Source organism: Rhipicephalus microplus, chromosome 9, assembly GCF_043290135.1.
Source record: "Rhipicephalus microplus isolate Deutch F79 chromosome 9, USDA_Rmic, whole genome shotgun sequence".
NCBI lineage: Eukaryota > Metazoa > Arthropoda > Arachnida > Ixodida > Ixodidae > Rhipicephalus > Rhipicephalus microplus.
The window spans coordinates 94020976-94041134 of NC_134708.1; the positions used below are offsets into that span (position 1 = coordinate 94020976).

The window sequence follows — 20159 nt, forward strand, 5'->3', positions numbered from 1 at the left end:
TCTTGTTGCTCCGCAATCATCGTTTCCAGAGACTCTAAGACCTCACCACCCTCGCACTGGTCGCGGCTATTCAACTTGCGCATCACTTGAGCTATGTTCTCCCTGACTCTCGTTGCGCTTTATCTCTGCTGCGATCTCACGAGTTTTAAAACGCGCCAGAGCCAGTACTGTATGGTCACTAAAACACAGGCCCTTTTTTTTCTTAAAAGCAAAACAGACCGATTCTAAAAAAGGTAGGGATAATACCTCGGCAGGTTCTGTCACACGGCGACCTCTGTCACGAGCAGTCCGAAGGGCCTCTTAACCTCGACGCGTGGTGTCGGCCGGCACACACTATTTTCCTCGACTACTTGCCGGATCCACGCGCACTCGCCAGTGGAGTTTTTAGGTCTCGCGTAGGAGGGGTGTACAATGTCTATAGTTGCGGCCAAGTCACGCAGTAACCGACTTGGTTTCCTGTTGATTGTTAGCTCGTAAAGGTATGGCTTTAACAGCTCTAATCTATCATTGTTGCTGTCGGAAAACGGAAAAACTGCTTTGAGCTTTCAGTAGCCTGTAAAGACATGATCAGGCTCACTGCGCCTGTAACAAAAGATTGGCTCTTTAGCTTCAAACACCTCCTCTTTATTTTTCTCGTTTTTCAACCACTTGTGACAGTTTCAGTCTCGGCAGCTGTACCTTTTTCTTCTCCCTTCACGGTTTCGGTGCCCCTACTTTGAAAGGGTTGCTTTCTGTCGTCTCTGCCAAATTGTGACAATGGCTCACTTCACGCTTTTTTGGACTCACGATGTGGCGTGAACTCATCTGCTAACAATTGGGCCCGTTCCATATCCCTATCGCCTATTCTGTCTAGTACCCACAGGCGCATTTCGGGGCTTATTGAACTGTAAAACTGTTCCAGGCATATAACCTCAACTACCCTGTCATGGTTTCCGAAAGCGTTCTCCCCCTTCAGCCAATGAACTAAGTCAGCATTGAGTTTCTAGCTGAATTCCTGAAACGACTCATTCGATCTCTTAGCTGCTTCCCAAAAACGTCGGTGGAAAGCGTTGGCAGAAAGACGGCATTTCTTCAACAAGGCGGTTTTTACTTTATCGTAGTCACCGGCACTCTTTTTCTTTAGCATCATGATTATTGCGGCTGCTTCACAAGGGAAAACACTCGGAAGCCTCTGCGGTCAACTGTCACGTTGGAATTCATGGCTTTCACATAGCTTTTAAAAATTAACCAGAAACAGGCCCATGTCGTCTATAATTTAAAAGATTCCATGAGATCTTTCATTTTTACGGCTGCAGGTCTCCCATTATTCGAGTTATTGACTGCCTATGACTCATGCAAAGTCAAATGCCTTTATTTGTTTTTCCTGTCCTCCTCTGCCTCTCTTTGACTCTTTTTCACAAGTTCTCAACAGTCCTCAATCTCATCATCCTCCGCACTACACTGCTTAATTGCCCTGATCAGCTGCGGCCTTTTCTCTCCCCTCTTCATCTCAATTTTCAGCTCTTCACACAGTAGCAAGAGGTCTGATTTCTTCAGCTTGTTTATTAATTTCTATGTCTACTAGGAATTCCTAGGAGTTAGAACTTTCTTTTTTGTCGTAATGTGAGGTTGCGAATCAGCAAAGCCTACACATATGGTAAAGTTACTGCCAGTTTAGAATATGAAAGCTATACAATTGGGTGAATAGCTGTGACTTATGGTAGCAGCACAACAAAGCCTATACACGCAGAAGATTACACACTGTTTTAGGAAACATCAAAAGCCAAAACCTGGAAACAGTCAAAGGAAGTCAATCGCTCACCATATTGTTGAGGCCAGAGTCAAGCATAGGACATCCCGTTACTGCCAATCAGTTGATGTAGTCGGGGGTCTGCCCATGAGACCGAAGCCAGCCAAAGTCCCCGTGAGATGTCGAGAAAAGAGCTAGTGTGGTAACAGGAGCGTCTATTTACATTATATTCAGGTTCAAGGTAGCGTGATGCTACAATGTTTTCGTAGCATGCCTCGAGCGTCTCTATGCTCGTGTTTTTAAAGCCCGTGTCTTCCAAGGATTCCTTGCAGGGGAAACAATGAAACCCAGGATGGTCCATTCAAATTGTCCTCTTCACCTCCGCCCTCTAAAGGGGAGGGTGAAACACCGCCTTCTTCCCAACCCTGAAAAAGAGGGGATAGGCACGCCCAGTTCGTACCGTGGTGAGGTAGAAATCCCTGCCCATACACTGCACCAGGCGCACGACACAGCACAGCGCGATGTTGTGTTCTATGGAGAAATCGAGTACGTAATCTGTTGCAGTGAGGAATCAACGGGGCCAGGCAAGCAATGGTTTGTAGAAACGGTGGCATGGCAGCAGCACAGAGAACTTGGGAACGCACTTGAACATGGACATCAGTCGCTTGGCCCATTGTCCACGGCACTCCGACGAGCAAAGACGTACAAATATAACCACCTTTTTTAAGCCGTTTTGATTGTTAACAGCCCTTTATAGGCTGTCAGTCAAGTGGGTAAGTTCAAAGAATTCTACTAGGGGAGACGTCAGCCCCGCCAAATTGTTAGTACGGTCAACGTGTCGTTGTCGCTTTTGGTTCGCCAGCAACCGTCTCACATCTAAGCGGCGCCATGCCAAGGAGGCCAATCGCAACAGTGTTTTCGTAGTTTTCACGGGCTTTGGCAGTGTTTTCTTTTAGGACGCGAAATCATATTCCAATTATTTGGAAACATGAATAAACGTTTGGAAGGCTACAGAGTCAGGAAGGTACAAGTTTCGCTGTGCACAGCACTTCGGAAGCGTTTGGTGGTTGTTGGTTTCAGGGGTCGTGGCAGATACCCTCAAATCAGTTGTCTGTACGTAGGCATGGGTTTGTTTTAAATCCCAATGTTCGCACTCATGATGCATTGTTGGATTCTGGCACGGCTCTAAATGCATTATTAAATTGTTGTGAAGAATATGTGTGACTACACAGATAAGATGCCAACAGGTGTTTAGGCTGTTAATCATAATAAAGGCAGATGCTAATGCTCCTGGCAGGATAACTGAACCTCGCCTGGCCAGACATACGACCAGGCTGCGTGTTTGTAGCAGACTGAGGTCGGTATACAGAAGTGCGCGTTCGGCTGTGAAGCTATGGTGCGAAGTAGGCAACATTCTGTAAATGAAAACTCACTAAACGTTGTCCACTACCACCGACATTCCGTCCAAACCTGCAACACGAGAACCACAAGTTGAACTGCATCTTTCTCAAAATCTGTGACAGTGTAACCAAGTTTGGCCGTCACTAAGTTTGATTGATGGACGCCTACAGCGAAAATCGGGTCCACGCACCGTGTTTGCTGTTGCCGAGCAGCAGTGATGACGCCACCACGCAAGTGAGCGTCACTGTTTGTCTGTCAGCTTGATCACGTAGATAAACAAACAGGTACAATTTACCATTAGGAGTTTCAGAATAGCGCACCGCGAGCCCTTGCGGTGTGGTCTCTGCCAATGCGCATGCGTCGTACGCAAGTCGGCATTCGCGTTCACGGATTGCACGCGAAAAATGCGAAATTGCGCGTGGTAATGGCGGCCCCCATGTGGCCCGCAAGCGCTGGTTTCGAGGCTACGGGTGGTGATGGCGGCCCGCATACACGACCTTCTGCATTTTACTGGCCTGCCCAGCGAGAGAAGCGCCAGCACACCCTTTCTGGTATTCTGGCACGGCCTTTCTGAACAAAACAACTTTCCCGAAAAATACAAAAACGCCCACAAGCAAACCAGCAGAAAGCGCTATATTGAGTTCGCAAAAAAGATAGCGTGACGCTCACGCTGACGTCACCGCACTGCTGAAATGTTGACTAAGTTTCGGTACTGCCGTGTTCAATTGTGGTGTTTATTCTCCATTTGTGGCGACTACTGCGCAAAAACCTGCGCAACATCGGTCTGGTCAATTGCTAATCCGGTGTTACACGGCCACTTGCCGCAACGCGCTTCCGATAAAGAACAGCGCCACCGCAGCGTCATGGGAGGCTTAGGTCACCACTGCAGGCTATAGAACTCAAGCTGCCAAGCTCGTTTCCCTCTTCGTTTTTATTTGTTCGTTGGAGCATAGCGTTGGCATATTTGCCCTGCTCCGCTTATTACGCTGATAAACACCGTTATGCTTCACATTAGGATCCGCCCTTCTGTCGACACGGTATCCCACATCTGGTTAGCGGGACGTAATGTGGGATGCCATGCCGACAGAACCAGGAATCCCTACTTGAAACTTCGCCGCTCCACTTTGTTCCGAAAAAGAACGAAGGCTAGTGGTTCGGTGGGCATTACCACGCCCTAACCACGAGTACCATCACGGGCAAGTACCCTATCCACCACATACAGGAGATCGCCATCGCATGCATGGCTAGCACATGTTTTTGTGCTGTACTCGGTGAATGTCTTCACAAAAATACCCATGACTCAGGATGACGTTTCGAAGACGGCTATTGTCACTCAACTCGGATTTTTCAAGTTTCCATTCATGAAATTCGCCCTGCAGTATGTTGGAGTAACGTTCCAGCGCTTTATCGACGTAGTTGTCCGCTGCCTCGACTTCTGATTCGTTACCTTGACAACATACTGACAACATCTTCTGTTCGAATGCCTTGAACACCTCGGTCTACTCGTCAATATCCAAAAAGCACGCTAGGTGCTTCCGCCGTGCTCCTTCTCCGCCTCGATGTTTCATCTGAGGGAATTCAGCCCTTGCCCCTACACACTTCTGACCTTCAATATTACCTTCGACACAGCACCCCAGATTACCTTCGCCGGTTCCTCGGCATGCTAAACTTCCACGGGCGGTTTTCGCCACACGCAGCTAAACGACAAGCTGACCTCCACGAAGATTTGGCTTAGCTGCGGGAGAACTAACTTGTCACGTCGACAGTGACGGTAGCAAAAAGTTTCGACGAATGCACAGCCTCCTTCTGCACCGTCTTGCACCTCACCCATCCTGTGTCAGACGCTGCTTTTGAACCCTTCAATAAAGCATTTAGCTTAGCCATCGACGCCTCCCTCATTCAGCTCGTGGACAGCACCTGGCATCTCTTCGCCTTCTAGAATAAACTCGCAACTCCGAAAACGACACCTTCAGCCACCAGTTTTACTGACGAAACCACGACCACCACCCCGACGATTTCGGCAGCCTACTACAGAGAACGTCTGCCGATATATGAAGAAGTTCAACACTTTCGCCAAAATTCCGAAGCACAGAACTGCGCCATCTATGCCGACCACAAGCCCCTCACCTTCACCCTTTCTTAATGTCGTGAAAGACTCCCGCCTGTTCAGCTGAACCAACTCTCGTTCATCGCACAGTGCACCTCCGAAATCCAACATGGCAGCGGAAAAGACAATGTGGTCACTGATGTGCTGTCACGTGTAGCCGCAATAAGCTCGGCGCAGATAACAGCAGACGTCCCTCACCTAGGGTCCGACCACACACGCCAAACTGCATGAACTTCTCAAAGGTATGCCTTCATTAGAGCTACAAGAAGTCTCGATTCCTAGGCCAGCAAGAACAATCTGTTGACACATGTCGACAGAACAAAGCAGGCCCAAGGTGTCCCTGTCCTGCTACCGTGGTAGTCTTTTGAACCAGATCCACAGCATCGGCCATCCCGGCATCAACATGCCTCGTGGCTGGACGCCATGTCTGGCGCTCCATGCAGCAGGATTGTCTATCGGGCGGATTATCACTGGTGATGACGAAGACAGACACTGGCACTCTGGCACAGGCGCGCATGCTAAACGAGCGAGGCAAAGGAGAAAAAAGAAGCTCAGATCAACAGCCGGCCTGCAGCAAGGATGCTGTCTATCTCTTGTTTATTGTTCACAAAGGTGCAGTCGATAAAAAGGAAGCACTAAATCTTGAATTCCTCATCTATGGCACCCGCCAGCGTGCAGCCGCGGTAAGCCGAGCTTGAGGACGGCGTCGGGGTCTCCGCGCACCTGCTCACCTGCCGCCATGGCAACCACCGTTCGGGGACGGCATCAGGCCTCCTCGGTGATTCCGTACCACTGCTGCTATACCCGTTCACGACAAGAGACAGTGTCACCGCATCTGCAGCTCTCACACTACATCCTGACGAAAGCCATGCCACTTCCTTGCTGATGTACTGCGCCAGGCGACAGTCGCAGCAAATATTGATCCCACTAGCATCGAACGCTGCCATGCTTCCACAGTCGTTTCGGAGAACTTGTCCGGCGACGCATTACTTTGCCCCAACAGTGCGAACTGGCTCATCTTGCCTATGAATGGCGCCCATGCCTCCTTGTCACCTGTTCACTTCTCGGCGCTTCAAGCACCCTTCACTGATGGTGTCCAGTTTTCTTCGGTTCCTCACGGGTAGGTATTTCGCAGTGCCGCCCTGCCAGCGCACTACCTCCTTTTGCCCGAGAACGGCGGGCATCCTACCCGTGGTGATCGGAGCTGCCGGGGAGCTCTTTTCATGTTCCATCTGAGAATCCTGCCGAATTTACCATAGCGACCACCTCGTACTTTTCAGCCATCACCTTGAGCTCCACGTGCGAATCATTCGATAGCGCTGTGGTGCTGTGGCGTACGATCACGTGACTGTGCGTCACGGTCAACGTCGATAGAGCGACGAGCACCACTGTCTTTCCCAAACTTCTTCCTGCATTGAGCGCCGCCGACGCCATGCTGGACGTAGGCACCTCACTTGACCTGGAGGCAAGCACACCGACGCAACATAGACAGCTCCGTGGTTTCCTCATGCAGCTTGAAGATCATTTGAAGGGCTTCACCCTAACGCAGTCTGCACTACCGCCTGCGGTTCTGTCATCGCAAGCCGCCTGGAAAATAGCGGAATTCCATGGCTTCGATAATGACGCTGACAACTAGGTGGCGATTGTCAACGCTGTAGCAATGCGCGAGGCCTCGACATAGCCTCATAAATGGTCCATTGCTGTAGACCGCCTTCAATCTGGTGGCGTGGCGTGGCATCGGTACGAAGGTGTGTGGCAGCAGTGCAGAACAGACTGGAGCTGCAAGCTCATAGTTGCCTTCGGCAGGATTTCTTATGACACCAACGAGCACTACGCGGCCTTCACCGAATACGGAGTGCAGAAGGAGTTCCTTCTCGAGGCTACAGCTGTGCACTGCAGTTCACCTGTTCAGGCTTTAGACACTGTGATAAGATCCTACGCACATTCACCACAGGCGGAAGCCACATTACAGCCCCATCACTACAGTTCAGCATTGATGGGGGACTGAAGCGGCCAGCGGATGATTCATGGTTTGCGATCACACCCTCCGAAGCTAGCCACACTCATCATAATCCCCTCCCTGAATGTGCTTCGAGGTGTTTACTACGTACATGCAAGCATACAGGTGGGGACCGGCCCACGCCTTAAGAAGCTTCGCCCCTAAAACGGCTGCAAGAACGATCATGCGTTTACAAATGTGGGATGCCACGTCAACAGCAGGACGGATCCTAACATGAAAGATAACTACGTGGTAGCAGGAGCGCTGGGGCAAGCATGCCGACGCTGTACTCGAATGAACGGTTAGAAAGATGAAGGGGAAACCAAGCTTGGCTGCTTGGGTTTTAGATTCACCAGTGGTGACGTAAACCTCCGGTGAAGCTGCGGTGGCGCAGTCCCTTATCGGCAGCGGTTTGCAGCAAGTAACCCTGTCACACCGAGTTGCCCAGTGACGAGAAAGAGGCTCCGCGTGTTTGTGCGCAGATGTCGCCACATTACCCCCCTCCCTCCGCGGAGTGCAGAGCGCTCAGGGTTTGTAAAAATCTGAGAGGCGTAACCGAAGTCCAGACCTTGTGCTGGAAACAATGGGTTTCGACGTCGGTGGTGGCGTATGGATGCCATTGGATAGAGTGGCGCTGCCTGGTTTGTTCGCAGTGATGTATGCGGACTTTAGTCGGTCCACCGAGACGTGGACGTCTTTTGCGTTCAGGGGCAGAGTGCAGTTTTTGTCGTCATGATGAACGACTAAGTAGGGTTCACTTTAGGGCGATTTGAATGGCCAGTGGATAGTGTCGTCGTGCAAAAAAGCACGAAGAGTGAAGCTAGCTTTTAAATACAAAGCATTTTTTAGCGAACTTCGGTGACTTTGATTCTATCTATCTATCTATCTATCTATCTATCTATCTATCTATCTATCTATCTATCTATCTATCTATCTATCTGTCTATCTAGCCGCCTACTACTTTTAGCCCTCCTTGCCGTTCCAATAACAGTATCGATACTAAACTTGGTATGGCATAACATGACTGTATAAAGAACATCTTGGACTAGTCACGACATGAGAAACATGACATGTATGTCATGACTGTCATAATTTACTCTTCATGTTCCTTCAGCTATCACGGTGGTTTCGTTCACATGGCATAATGCCAACTGGTATGGTATGGCATCATTGCATAGCGAACACAAGCCACCAACCCAAACATGAAAATAATGACGTGCGTGTCATGTAACGACATGACAACATACCACGCTTATGATGCGCTCGCGGCCATTTAGTTTGCCTCACAAATCAAATTTGGTATTAGAGTACGTGAATGGATGACGAAGGTATGTGACTGGTGCAAACCTAATAATTATGAGATGCGTGACATGCAACAACATCACTACATGCCACGCTCTTGATGCGCTGGCGGCCGTTTTGCTAGCTTCACTTATACCGAACTTGGTATTTCGGGACAAGAATGGATGACGAAGGTGCGATACTGGTGCAAACATGGGGAACATGATATGCGTGTCATGTAACAACATGGCTGCATGCTACGCTCATGTTGCGCTCGCGGCCGTATCGCTAGCTTCACATGTACAACTGACGACATAGGTAAATGACACATCGAAACATGATAATCACGACATGCCTGTCATGTAACAACATGACAACATGCCGCACTGATCATGCACTTGCTGCCGTTTCGCTAGCTTCACATATGCGAAATTTGCATTTCGTGGCGCCAATGGATGACGAAGGTATGTGACTGGTACAAGCGTGATAATCATCACATGCATGTCATGTGAGAGCATGACTGCATGCCACAGTCAAGGCGCCAATACATTCTGACGTTACGCGGTGCGCGTGTTCGCCGACGTTCATTTTGTCGCGTCACACGAACTTTGCCACGCCAGGCGCTAGTCCTGTCATATACTCGCAGGCGTATGTAGCGTTGATTTTGACGCATGCGCGTTTCAGTGCGTCCGGCGTACCTCCATCATGAAAATAGGGAGACGCAGTGTTGTCTCGGTAACGCAACGGCGCGAAATGCGGCACGTCGCATTTTGTGCCGGTTCCCGCCGGGCCGCGTTGACGGACACCATGGTCGCGCCTGGCGTCAGACTATGAGTGCTCGTATTGTGCTAACATAGCGACGCTGTGCCGAGCGTGCGCGCGCGTCAACGCCACATAGGAGGAGTATATTGGGCCCTTCATGATGCGCTCCCGGCTGTTTTGCTAGCTCCACATATACCAAATTTGGTGTTACGTAACTTCAATGAGTGACGAAATATACGACTGGTGCAAACATAATAATCCTGACATGCGTGTCATGCAAAAACATGGCAACATATCACGCTTTGTGTTTGTCTGGTGGCGGGAATAGGTTCTGTCGCCAGGGTCAGTTTATTCTACGTGGAAACTTCTGAGGACTTGCCAACGATGTCTCCAGTCGCCGGTGTTTGCTGCACCGGGGCGGTCTGTGACACCAGTGGTCTTGAATATTTGCCCGAAACTTTGTCAGTGCAGACATTGATGAACGGTCTGGAGAATGGTGCGGAACACACGTGAAGCTGGCTCATTATTCTATGAAGAACGAAATGGTCTGGGCCTGTATCGTCGAAACACTGGCAGGTGCTTGTCCTACTATGATGCTGCGAGCAGTGACATGTTTTTGCGGAGCGGTTGCCACTACTGAAGGCCTGTGACAATAGCGAGATGGTCTGATGAGCATTCGGGTGCAACCTTGATGGCCTCGACCAATTATAGGTGTCAGCTTTATCTGCGGAGTGCAGACGGCACAAAAGACGGGACAGACAATCCTGGTCACACTAATGAACCGTGACGATGGGACGAGCCTCAGCTTTCGTTTGCGACGTTTACAGTGTGTAGCTTGTGGAGTGCTGACACCCCCCCAGTAAAGTTGTCTGCGCCATGTGGCGCACGTGTCTCGCCCCAAGGCCACATTTCGGGTGACGACCGCCGCGCGATAGATGGCGTTGTGTTCGCGTTGAGTACCACTGTTGGTAGAGTGGTAGCGCCGGCGGTGACCCCTGGCGGAATGGCAGGCCTTGGTGGCGGGCGAGAGTTGAGCGAGCCCCTTCTGAGCCTGGCGGCTGTCGCGAACGGTTGTCTCTCGCGATGGGTCTGCCGTGGATGGCACCGTGGGCCACCTGCTGTAGGCCCACGTGGTGGGTCAAGCGTTGGCGATGCCGCCTTGGGTGTGTTATGGTGTCTGTCATGGTATAGTGTGTTTGTCGTGTTATGTTGTTTGAGTGTTTAGTGATATAGTGTAATGATGAAGTAGCGTGTTAATTACAATTGGTGTATCATTCGGCGGACGATATTGTCGTTAAAATTTAGTCAAATAAATGTTGTTGGTTTGTACCGACCGTGTCAACGGTGTCCTTTCACTCCAAGAGCGTTTTGTGGCGCGCGCTCGCCATATCGAGACCCAAACTGGCGCCCAACGTGGGGCTCTTGGAGTATCGGACCTCAGTTTTTGCGGTTTGGTACAAGCTTTTGTTAGAGCCGGAGTAGAGTAGGTCTAGGCGGGACTTCTCATTGCTAGCGTCGGTGGTGTGCTTTGTTGAGAAGCGAGAAGATTGGTTTTGTGACGTGTTTGAACTTGTCAGCCGGTTGAGTTTTTATTTTTTTCTCTTCGCAAGTGATTTTTTTGTTAGTTTTTAAAAACGTTGTTGAATTAGGACGAGAGCCATGCGGTCGGCATCCTGGGGTGAGCAAGGCCTAGAGCACGTGGTTTGTAGTCTAGGCTCGAAGCGAGTGAGTAGGGAAGCCTCGTGGGTGGTCCAATTTGTTGTAAATAGCTTCTTCTATCTCTTTGGGCTCAGGGAGCCGGGCGTCGTTGCCGACTTGTATTGCAACTCGACGTCGGGGCGTCGTGACACCGCCCGGGGTGGTGGACGCCGATCGCTCGGTAATCTGATGTGTGCGGCGAGCGATAGGGCCACCTTACCGAGTGGATGTCTCCTCGCGGCTCCCTCTTCTGCGCCTAGGCTGAGTGCTGGGTGGATGCCGGTTGTTTCCGAGCGACTCATTAGGCCTAAGGCTCTGGGCAGCCGCCTGTCGCACGTGGCACAACAAGGTGGATCGTAGCGTTGAGGTATTGCGCTCTGCTTCCCTCACTTTTTTTACCTTGCGATGCACGAGTTAGCAAAAAAAAGTGATTTTTGTTTTATTTTGATGGGCGTCTCGGCCACCGCCGATATATCAGCTAGCCGTACTGACTATTCTACCCCGTGGCCGAAAAGCCTCAAGGTCCCCTCCCTAGGACCTGCTCGATTGTTTTCTTTCGAGTTTTTTTTTGTTGTTGTTGTTGAGGTATTCAGCGGGAGGGATCTCATCCCCAGCCGGCTGTCTTCTGCGCATCGTCAGCGTCGCTGGCCAGGAATGTGGTCGTAAGGTCGGGCAATGGAGAAGCCTGGGACCTGCGCAACTGCCTGCAGTCCGGCGTCCTCGTAAGTGCTGGTCGCAACTGGAAGACGTGTCAGTGCTACTGACGATTCGTCGCACTGACGGCAACGTTGATGTGGCGGGCCGGTGCTGAAGTGAAGTCAAGCCGGACACTGCAGCAGTGTCGACCAGCGGCGGTGTCCTGGTGCAAGGACAATATGGTCATGCGATGTCAATTTTTTTGTTGCAGCTTGTGTAACTAATTTTTGATTTCGGGATATGGTTTATTTAGGGTTGGGGGAATGTGAGGGGGCTGACACCCCCCCCCCCCCTTGTAAAGTTGTCGGCGTCATGTAGCGCACGTGTCTCGCCCCAAGGCAGCATTTCGGGTGAAGACCGCCGCGCGATAGATGACGTGTTCACGTTGAGTACCACTGTTGGTGGAGTGGTAGCGCCGGTGATGACCCCTGGCGGAAGGCAGGCCTTGATGGCAGGCGAGAATTGAGCGAGCCTCTTCTGCATGTGGCGGCTTCCGTGAACGATTGTCTCTCGCGATGTGTCTGCCGTGGATGGCACCGCGGGCCACCTGCGGTAGGCCAATGTAATGAGTCAAACGTTGGCGATGCCGCCTTGGGTTTGTTATGGTCTCTGTCATGTTATAGTGTGTTCGTCATCTTATATTGTTTGAGTGTTTGGTGATATTGTGTAATGATGAAGTACCATGTTAATTACAATTGATGTATCATTCGGCGGACGATATCGTCGTTATAAATTAGTCAAATAAATGTTGTTGGCGTCCTTTCACTCCAAGAGCGTGGCGTGGCGCACGCTCACCATATCGAGACCCCACAAGCTTTTACCGCAGGCACACAAGGTGGGCCTGAACATGACGATGCCGAGAGACGGTTATGCACCAATGAGTAATACTGCTCAGCAACCATAGCTTGGGACAGAGACTTGTGCCGTACGGCGAGTCTTCAGTGCGAAGGGCAGAGTTCCGCCGTAGCTCTCTGGCTCCATGTTCATGTGGTGACTACTCCGATGGCCGAGGATGTTGCTCCGACGCGCCAAGATAGATCTCGTTTTTTATCTTGAAGGGCAGGCCATATTCTCGGTATGATGGTGCGTCAAGTATCAGTGGTCTAATGATTTGTGCTTCTTAAGACGTGGGCCGGTTGCCACCTGTATGCATGCATGTATGTAGTAAATACCTCGCAGCACATTTAGGGAGTGAATGATGATGAGTATGGCTAGCTTCGGAGGGTGTGATCGGCAAACCATGAATCATCCGCTGGCCGCATCAGTCTCTCATCTGTCGGTCTGTCTGTTTGACACACGGATGAATGAATGAACGCACGGATGTACAGACAGACAAACAGATGCATGGATGAACGAAAGCATGGACAAACGAACAGACGGACGCACGGAAGCAAGAAGGAACAGAAGCACGGACGGACTGGCTGACGCTTCGCCCCACTCATCATTCCCTCCGTGAATATTCTGTGATTTTTTATCAATGCGGTTAACGATGATGATAATGTATAGTGTTTAACGTCTCAAAAAAACCATATGATTATGAGAGACGGCGTAGTGGAGGGCTCCGGAAGTTTTGACCACCTGGGGTTCTTTAACATGCACCAAATCTGAGCACACGGGCCTACTACAGAGTTTCCGCCTCCGTCGGAAATGAAGCTGCCGCAGGCGGGATTCAGTCCCGCGACCTGCGGGTACGCAGTCGAGTACCTTAGCCATTAGACGACTGCGGCGGGCATATGCTGCTAACGCTCTTTTCGCCCATACGTTTTGTAGAAAGAGGAAAAGCCTTTTCGTGCGCAAAGGGGTTTAGGAAAGCGTTCACTTGGGACTTAGCGCATGTTTTCAGCAGTCCTTGAGCAGCTTGTGGAAATATACTCACTCATTCAATTGGGCATTTGGTTGAAGCAAAGAAAATAGTAAAAAAGGGCGCCCGAATTTTCCCATGTGGGATTTCGTTTGAATGCGTCACAGAGAAGGGGGGGGGGATGGTGTCGCGTGCATGATGCGTAATTGGGAATAATTTCAAAATGCTTATTTTTTCTATCGCCTTAATTATTCTTATTTATCGAATGAACGAAAACCGTTGCCTTCGCCCTGCCGCGGTGGTCTAGTGGCTCAGGTACTCGACTGCTGACCCGCAGGTTGCGGGATTGAATATCGGGTCGGCGGCTGCATTTCCGATGGAGGCGGATATGCTGTAGGCCCGTGTGTTCTCATTTGGGTGCATAATAAAGAACCCCAGGTGGTCGAAATTTCTGGAGTCCTCCACTACGGCGTCTCTCAGAATCATATCGTGGTTTTGGAACGTTAAACCCCTCAAATCAATCAATCAAACCAGCGTTGCCTTCATTGAGTGGTGGGACGCTGATGTTAGGTTGTGCCCCTTTACTTGTTGAAGGTACGTTTGCTTCCATTACATATATACTAGAGTCAAGCAAACCTTATAGTCAAGCAAGTCATCTAAAAACGCCCTTGACTGAAGTCCAAACGCGTGCTCCGCCACTTATCCCCACACCGCCCGCGTTTGAGGTACGGCAGTACGGGGAGAGGTCCGCGCCCCAACTACAACCCGCTACTCGGCTTTCTGAAGGACTGGTTGTGTCTTATCGTGTAATGATTCCTGGAGCGACAGTTTTGCGGGTGCCTTCCTTGGCCGGCACTGGATGCGAGACGCGAGCATGCGCAGCAGGTATGTGGACGGCGCCGCTGACGTCGAAGTGGGACATCGTGCTACTAAAAATTGTTCCGCGTTTGAAAGACGGCCCTTATGCCAAACCGCTTATTAACATGTTAAAATCATACTTCGTCTTAACAAATACTGATATTTATTGTGGAAAATTTTAAAAGACGGGCCACTCGCATGTTTGGCTCTTTTTGTACACGTGAGAACGCTTGAAATACATGAAGCTTTGTTTTTTATTCGCAAGGCAGGAACTGAACGTGGGCTTGACCCATCATAGACTGTAATTTCCGTAGTGTCTTGAATCGAATAGTGGTTTCAATATGTCAATAAGCAGTATTATGCATGCACACGCCCCACCGCAGTGGTCTAGTGGCTAAGGTACTCGGCTACTGACCCGCAGGTCACGGAATTGAATCCCGGCTGCGGCGGCTGCACTTTTGGTGCTGCAGTTTTGATGAAGACGAAATTGCTGTAGGCCCATGTGCTCAGATTTGGGTGCACGTTAAAAAACCTTAGGTGGTCAAAGTTTTCGCACACCTCCACTACGGTGTCTGTCATAACCATACGGTGGTTTTAGGACGTTAAACCCCCCATATCCACCAATAATATGCATGCACCGTCTCTTTATCTTTTTCTTTGTTGCTTTACGTTTTCTCCCATGTGGAGTTTAAAGTTTTTAATTAACAAAGCAGCGACCGTAAAATGAAGGACATGTTTTACGGAGTTTAATTGATTCTGTGCGTGAATGCAATATGAGCAGGCAGAGGCCGCTACCTTGTTATTGGTTCCAAAACAGCAATGTCAATCTGGGGGAAGCCGTAGTGGAGGGCTTCAAAAGTTTCGACCATCTGGGGTTTTTAAGTATAACCTAAACAGTATACTCATAGTCGTTTGTTTTCGTTTAGCGTGGTTGAAGCATGCATTGGGAACTGAAGCTAGGGTAGCAATCAAAAAGGTGACACACACGTTACCTCATTACGCTGCTCTGTTCCACGCGATAATTGACTTGGAGGTTCCAGTGTCTTCAATGTTTTACAGCGAAAGCTGTTATAAAATCCAAGCAAGGGTCATTCTTCGTGCAGTAGTGCTTAGTTGGTGCCGCCACCGATGTCCGCAACTACTATCGCGTGAAATAACAAATTAATAAATAAAAATTGATTGATGATTGGTATGTGGGGTTTCGACGTCCCAAATCCACTATTAGAGACACCGTAGTAGAGGGCTCCGGAAATTTCGACCACCTGGGGTTTTTTAACGGGCACCCAAATCTGGGCACACGGGCCTAATAAATAAAAATACCCATGACAGAGTGGGATCGTAACTCGGGCCCCCTGCATGCCAGCACCTCACTTCACCACTTAGCTACGCCGGGGCTTGAAACTGAGTTGCAAGCTGACCCTATTCAGGCTTTATGCGGGTACGGAATCGTGTTAACATGTAAATGGAGTACATTTTTAGAATGGTTAGGTAGCAAACAGGCATCACACAATGAAAAATACGTAACGAGGCGGTCGTCGAATGTTCCAAGCTATTACGAAAGCCCAAGGCATAATTCTTCACCATCGTGAGCCACCGCATCAACAAAAATGTCATTCCCTGCAATGCGTGGCGGGGGACCCACTTTTCCGAATAATGACGAATAATAACGTAGTGGATGCTTCCTACTACACATAACTGTAATAATTTATGACGTGGTGGGTACCCAGCGAGTGCGCATGTGGTAGTTGTCCAAAGTGTGCGAATAAGGCCCTAGAAAGACCGCTCTTCGGACTTTCGTTGTAACTGTGCTCTTTTCACTAAAAGCGCAAACGAAGGTGGTATTACTAGTTGTTGTGCTGTCATCAATCTTTCGCAAGGTCTGCTAATGTGTTCAAAGACCCGGCAAAAATGCGTGCCCACAACTGTGCCGGTGACTGCGTGGTGAATGCTACTGAGTGGAATGGTGGACTGGCGTATCTTCGCTTAAATGCATCGATTACGCACAAATAAGCCGAGAGTACATAACAGCTTATACAAACGCGAGGGCAGTGGCATTGTGTATAATGGAGGCCTCAGCGAAACAGAATCGTGGAGCGGGTTATGACACGGGCATGTCTAGCCTGCCTAAGATAGCAATTGGGATGTAGGCGAGGACTCAAGTAACACTGGCACAAGCGTATGCTACGACAGTCGCATTATCTCAGTTGTGGGGCAGATGAAAGCGGGCAACGTGAGCAATGCAATGGCATGAAACTGGACTGTAACGGTGCTCATGAAAATAGCAATTATTCATTTGCCTAATTTTTCATGAGACTGGGGCGAGCTCGGCTCCTGCCTGTGGACAATTGCTATTAAATACATTTGATTTGTTTTTGTTTAATTTGCGCTACAGTTCAGCACTACAAATGATGCTCTTTATGCTATGTTTCGTTGATTCGCCTTTGGAAAATTTATTCTAGTCTTACGGGAAGAAATACGTCGCCAGCTAGCCTTCTTTAGGAATATCAAGAGTAATGACAAATATTCATGAGAATAATGACAGTGCATGACTGATCACAGTTAAGGCCATCTGCCAAACCTTATTATTATCCACCGACATTAACTCGTCGAAACTGAGAGAACCTCGAATACTTACGAGCATGCTTACGGTATTTTTTAGGATAATTTTGGTTAGACATAGATGAAGTGCGCTGAAATAACTGACCTGCTTGACATCAAAACCATCCGTACGAACCGTAACTCCAGTGGAAATCAGAACAAGTATGACTACGAGTGCCTCTGTTTTCATGTCGCTTTACTTCACTGCCCGCAATTCTTCCACGTGCACACTGTGAAGCTGATCCTGATCGACAATGAGCTGAGAACAAAGCACTGTAACGCCACTTTGTTGTCTCTTACGCAACATCCTAACGCAGATGTATGGCATTGTTTCGCGCGCAGGCTTCATCGAGAGCAGAGTGAGGTATTGAAATATATTAAAGGTAGGAACACTTCCAGGTATAGGAAATGTCGGTTTATGATGTCGCTGATGGGGGGGATGACAATTTCGCTGAACTGTCTTGAGGCGCTACGGATGAGGTGATTACGATTACAAAACGTGGCGATGACCCAACGATTATTTCCAAGTAGCCTCATTTTCTTGCTATAGCTGGATTTTGATTCAGTTTCTATCAACGTTTCTGATGGTCCACTTTGTTGCGTGTTTCGCCCCGCCGCGGTGGTATAGTGGCTGAAGTACTCGGCTGCTGACTCGCACGTCACGCGATCGGATCCCGGCTGCAGCGACTGCATTTCCGATGGAGGTGGAAATGTTGTAGGCCTGTGTGCTCAGATTTGGGTGCATGTTAAAGAAACCCAGGGGGTCTGAATTTCCGGAGACCTCACAACAGCGTCTCTCGTAATCATATGGTGGTTTTGGGACGTTAAACCCCACATATCAATCAACTGCTGCGTGTTTCTTTCCTAACTTTGCATTTCGCACTAAATATATAGCGCAGCCTTTTTAGCCATTTTAATCGTAATCTTCTCTTGTTGAACTGTCACACATTTGAAGTACTTCATTTGATCGACAATTGCTCTTCCACAGTATCCTCGGTACGACACCGAAGTTTCAACATCAATAGTGTTGAGGGAACTTATCAAAATCAAAACTTGCACAGCCTTTTTGCAGCTCCTTGCTATAAAAATATATACAATCTTTCGAAAAAGACAAAGTTCGAACCAGTTGTTGGTCTAGGCTTCCATTGGCACAATAGACAAAATTGTCTCACCGAGGAAGCTTTCTCTTCTTTAAGATGTGGGGGAATTTTTTGTTGATTTTTGTACGAACCTGTAATTATCAATGAAAATAAAGTTTCCAAACATTATCATGTCTCAGCATCCAATTTTATTATTGTCTAGGGTAATCTTGCTGGGCTTTCGTTTTTATTTTGTATGTCGAGCCGGGCAGAATCTCAGTCGTCTAGGTTTTGGCTTCACCAGGCCTTCAATGAAGTCAGAGGGCTCGAGACGAGCTTGTGCAAACGAATGTAGCCCGCGTGTTACTCTACCACCTATGACTCACGAAGCTGCTTTAGCTATGTCTCAACCCACAGAAATGCGATGAAAGCCCACAGGTTAATATATCCACATCATCGCAAGCGAGCATAAACTTCCTATATGTAAGGCTCAGAGGCATAAGACTGAAGGCACGCAGGCTCTGCCTTTTGTCAACAGCATGCCTTACTGAAACTGAAAACACTTTGACGCTACGGGGCGATGCTTACAGACGTACAAAGAATGATCACACCAAACTCGCAACGCAGGCAACGAGTTCAGTCTTTGGTAGTCTCGCCTGATGCCTGGCCCAATGCACCTTCTAATGAGAAAGTGACGAAATGCTAAGTGGAGCAGTTGCGGATGTTGCCAAATATCCAGAGACATGGGAGACGGGAATAGCGGGATGCTATTTTTTGCCCCCGTCAAGCCACAACAGCACTTGCCCTCACGAAAGCTAGAACAGTGCTCTCACTTTCCCTAAGCCACAATGCAAAAATTGTTTGCACTCCCAAGAAGAAATTTTGCTGACTACAATGGCCAAGCGTTTATTCCTTCCGACTGATTACTAATCTTTCTATAGCAACACCCACTGCACCCACGTCTACTCGCATGGGCTCTGCATAACAACTGGCAGCATGGTTACGTTGCCGTAGAAGCACGGCGAGAATGACGACAGCCGTTGTCAACCCCACTTGATTTGCCCTATATCTGCGTAGCGTTGGCTTTTGCCCAGTGTAATTGAACTACCTATAACCACGCGATGGTGCTCGGCGAATAGAGGCGCTGACCGCCTGTAGCCGGAGCGAGCGGCGCCCGCAAAACAGTGGCGCCACTCTGCTACATAAAGGTAGCATGAGCAGTAACTCTACTCACACACGGAGGAAGGAAAGATAGGAGAGGCCCTGACGTCACTCATTGTGAAGCGGCGAGGAAGCCGGAAGTCAGCCATATTGACTGGGCAAATTCTGCTCTATTGTTTACATCCGAATGTAAAGCAGAAGGCGCGACTCGCTCTCCAGCTCGAAAAGCACGTGGGCGGCGCAGCGCGTGTGTCGTGACAATCCGAAACTAATGGAATCAGGCTCATCACTCTGAGCCAGCGGAACACCTTCTGTGAAAAGATTTCGTCCAAGTAATAACAGGGAGTAACGGCTCGCCGACAACGAAGCAACCACATCAGAACGCGCACTATATGCACTGACAACGGCGAGTGTTTTCACGTCATTATTTCAGCAACTGTACAGACAACACGATAGGTCATGCGTCTTCTGCGGTTACATTCCACCACGTGGTCGACGCAGCGTCCGGTGTTACGACCGGCCCTAGGGAACCAAGCAAGAGGAGTTGCGGGGAGAACCGGTTCTTGACCGACTGCGTTGTCGACCCCCACCTCCCTATTCAGGCTCCCCCCTCTCGCCGGGAGAATTCCGGAATCTGCTGTGCGTTCGTGACCATGTTTGGGCATTTTTTAGGGCGTCGTGACCATATATGGACATCGTGTTAGGTTGTGCCACTCCATGTGTTGTGAGAGGTGTTTCCCCCTCCATCGTTGCCGAGGTGCCGGGGCCACCGTATTGGCGGACGATGCGGACAATGCGCCCAGTGTCGACAACGCGGCGCTATAAAATGCCGAAGACGTTTTGTATCGCTCACTCTTCTCTCTTTGGATCAGTTGATCACTTCTCCACATGTAAATAAATCTCTGTTGTTCGTTCGGGCGCTTCTTCTCGCTGAATTGTTGGATGATGGATCCTGCGACGGGGCCAGCTACCGAAAACGAGACCGGCAG

The 20159-nt window shown here is 49.4% G+C and overlaps 1 protein-coding gene across 3 annotated transcripts in view; it reads right to left on the bottom strand.

Moving 5' to 3' along the window:
- Positions 1 to 17168, bottom strand: part of LOC142761726 (uncharacterized) — a 79467-nt gene extending 62299 nt beyond the window's left edge. For all 3 annotated transcript variants that reach the window (XM_075872893.1, XM_075872891.1, XM_075872892.1), the window contains exon 1: positions 17037 to 17168. In XM_075872893.1, the coding sequence (XP_075729008.1) occupies positions 17037 to 17120 (84 nt within the window). In that variant the 5' untranslated portion in view covers positions 17121 to 17168. The remainder of the gene's footprint in view (positions 1 to 17036) is intronic.
- Positions 17169 to 20159: the final 2991 nt, after the last annotated feature.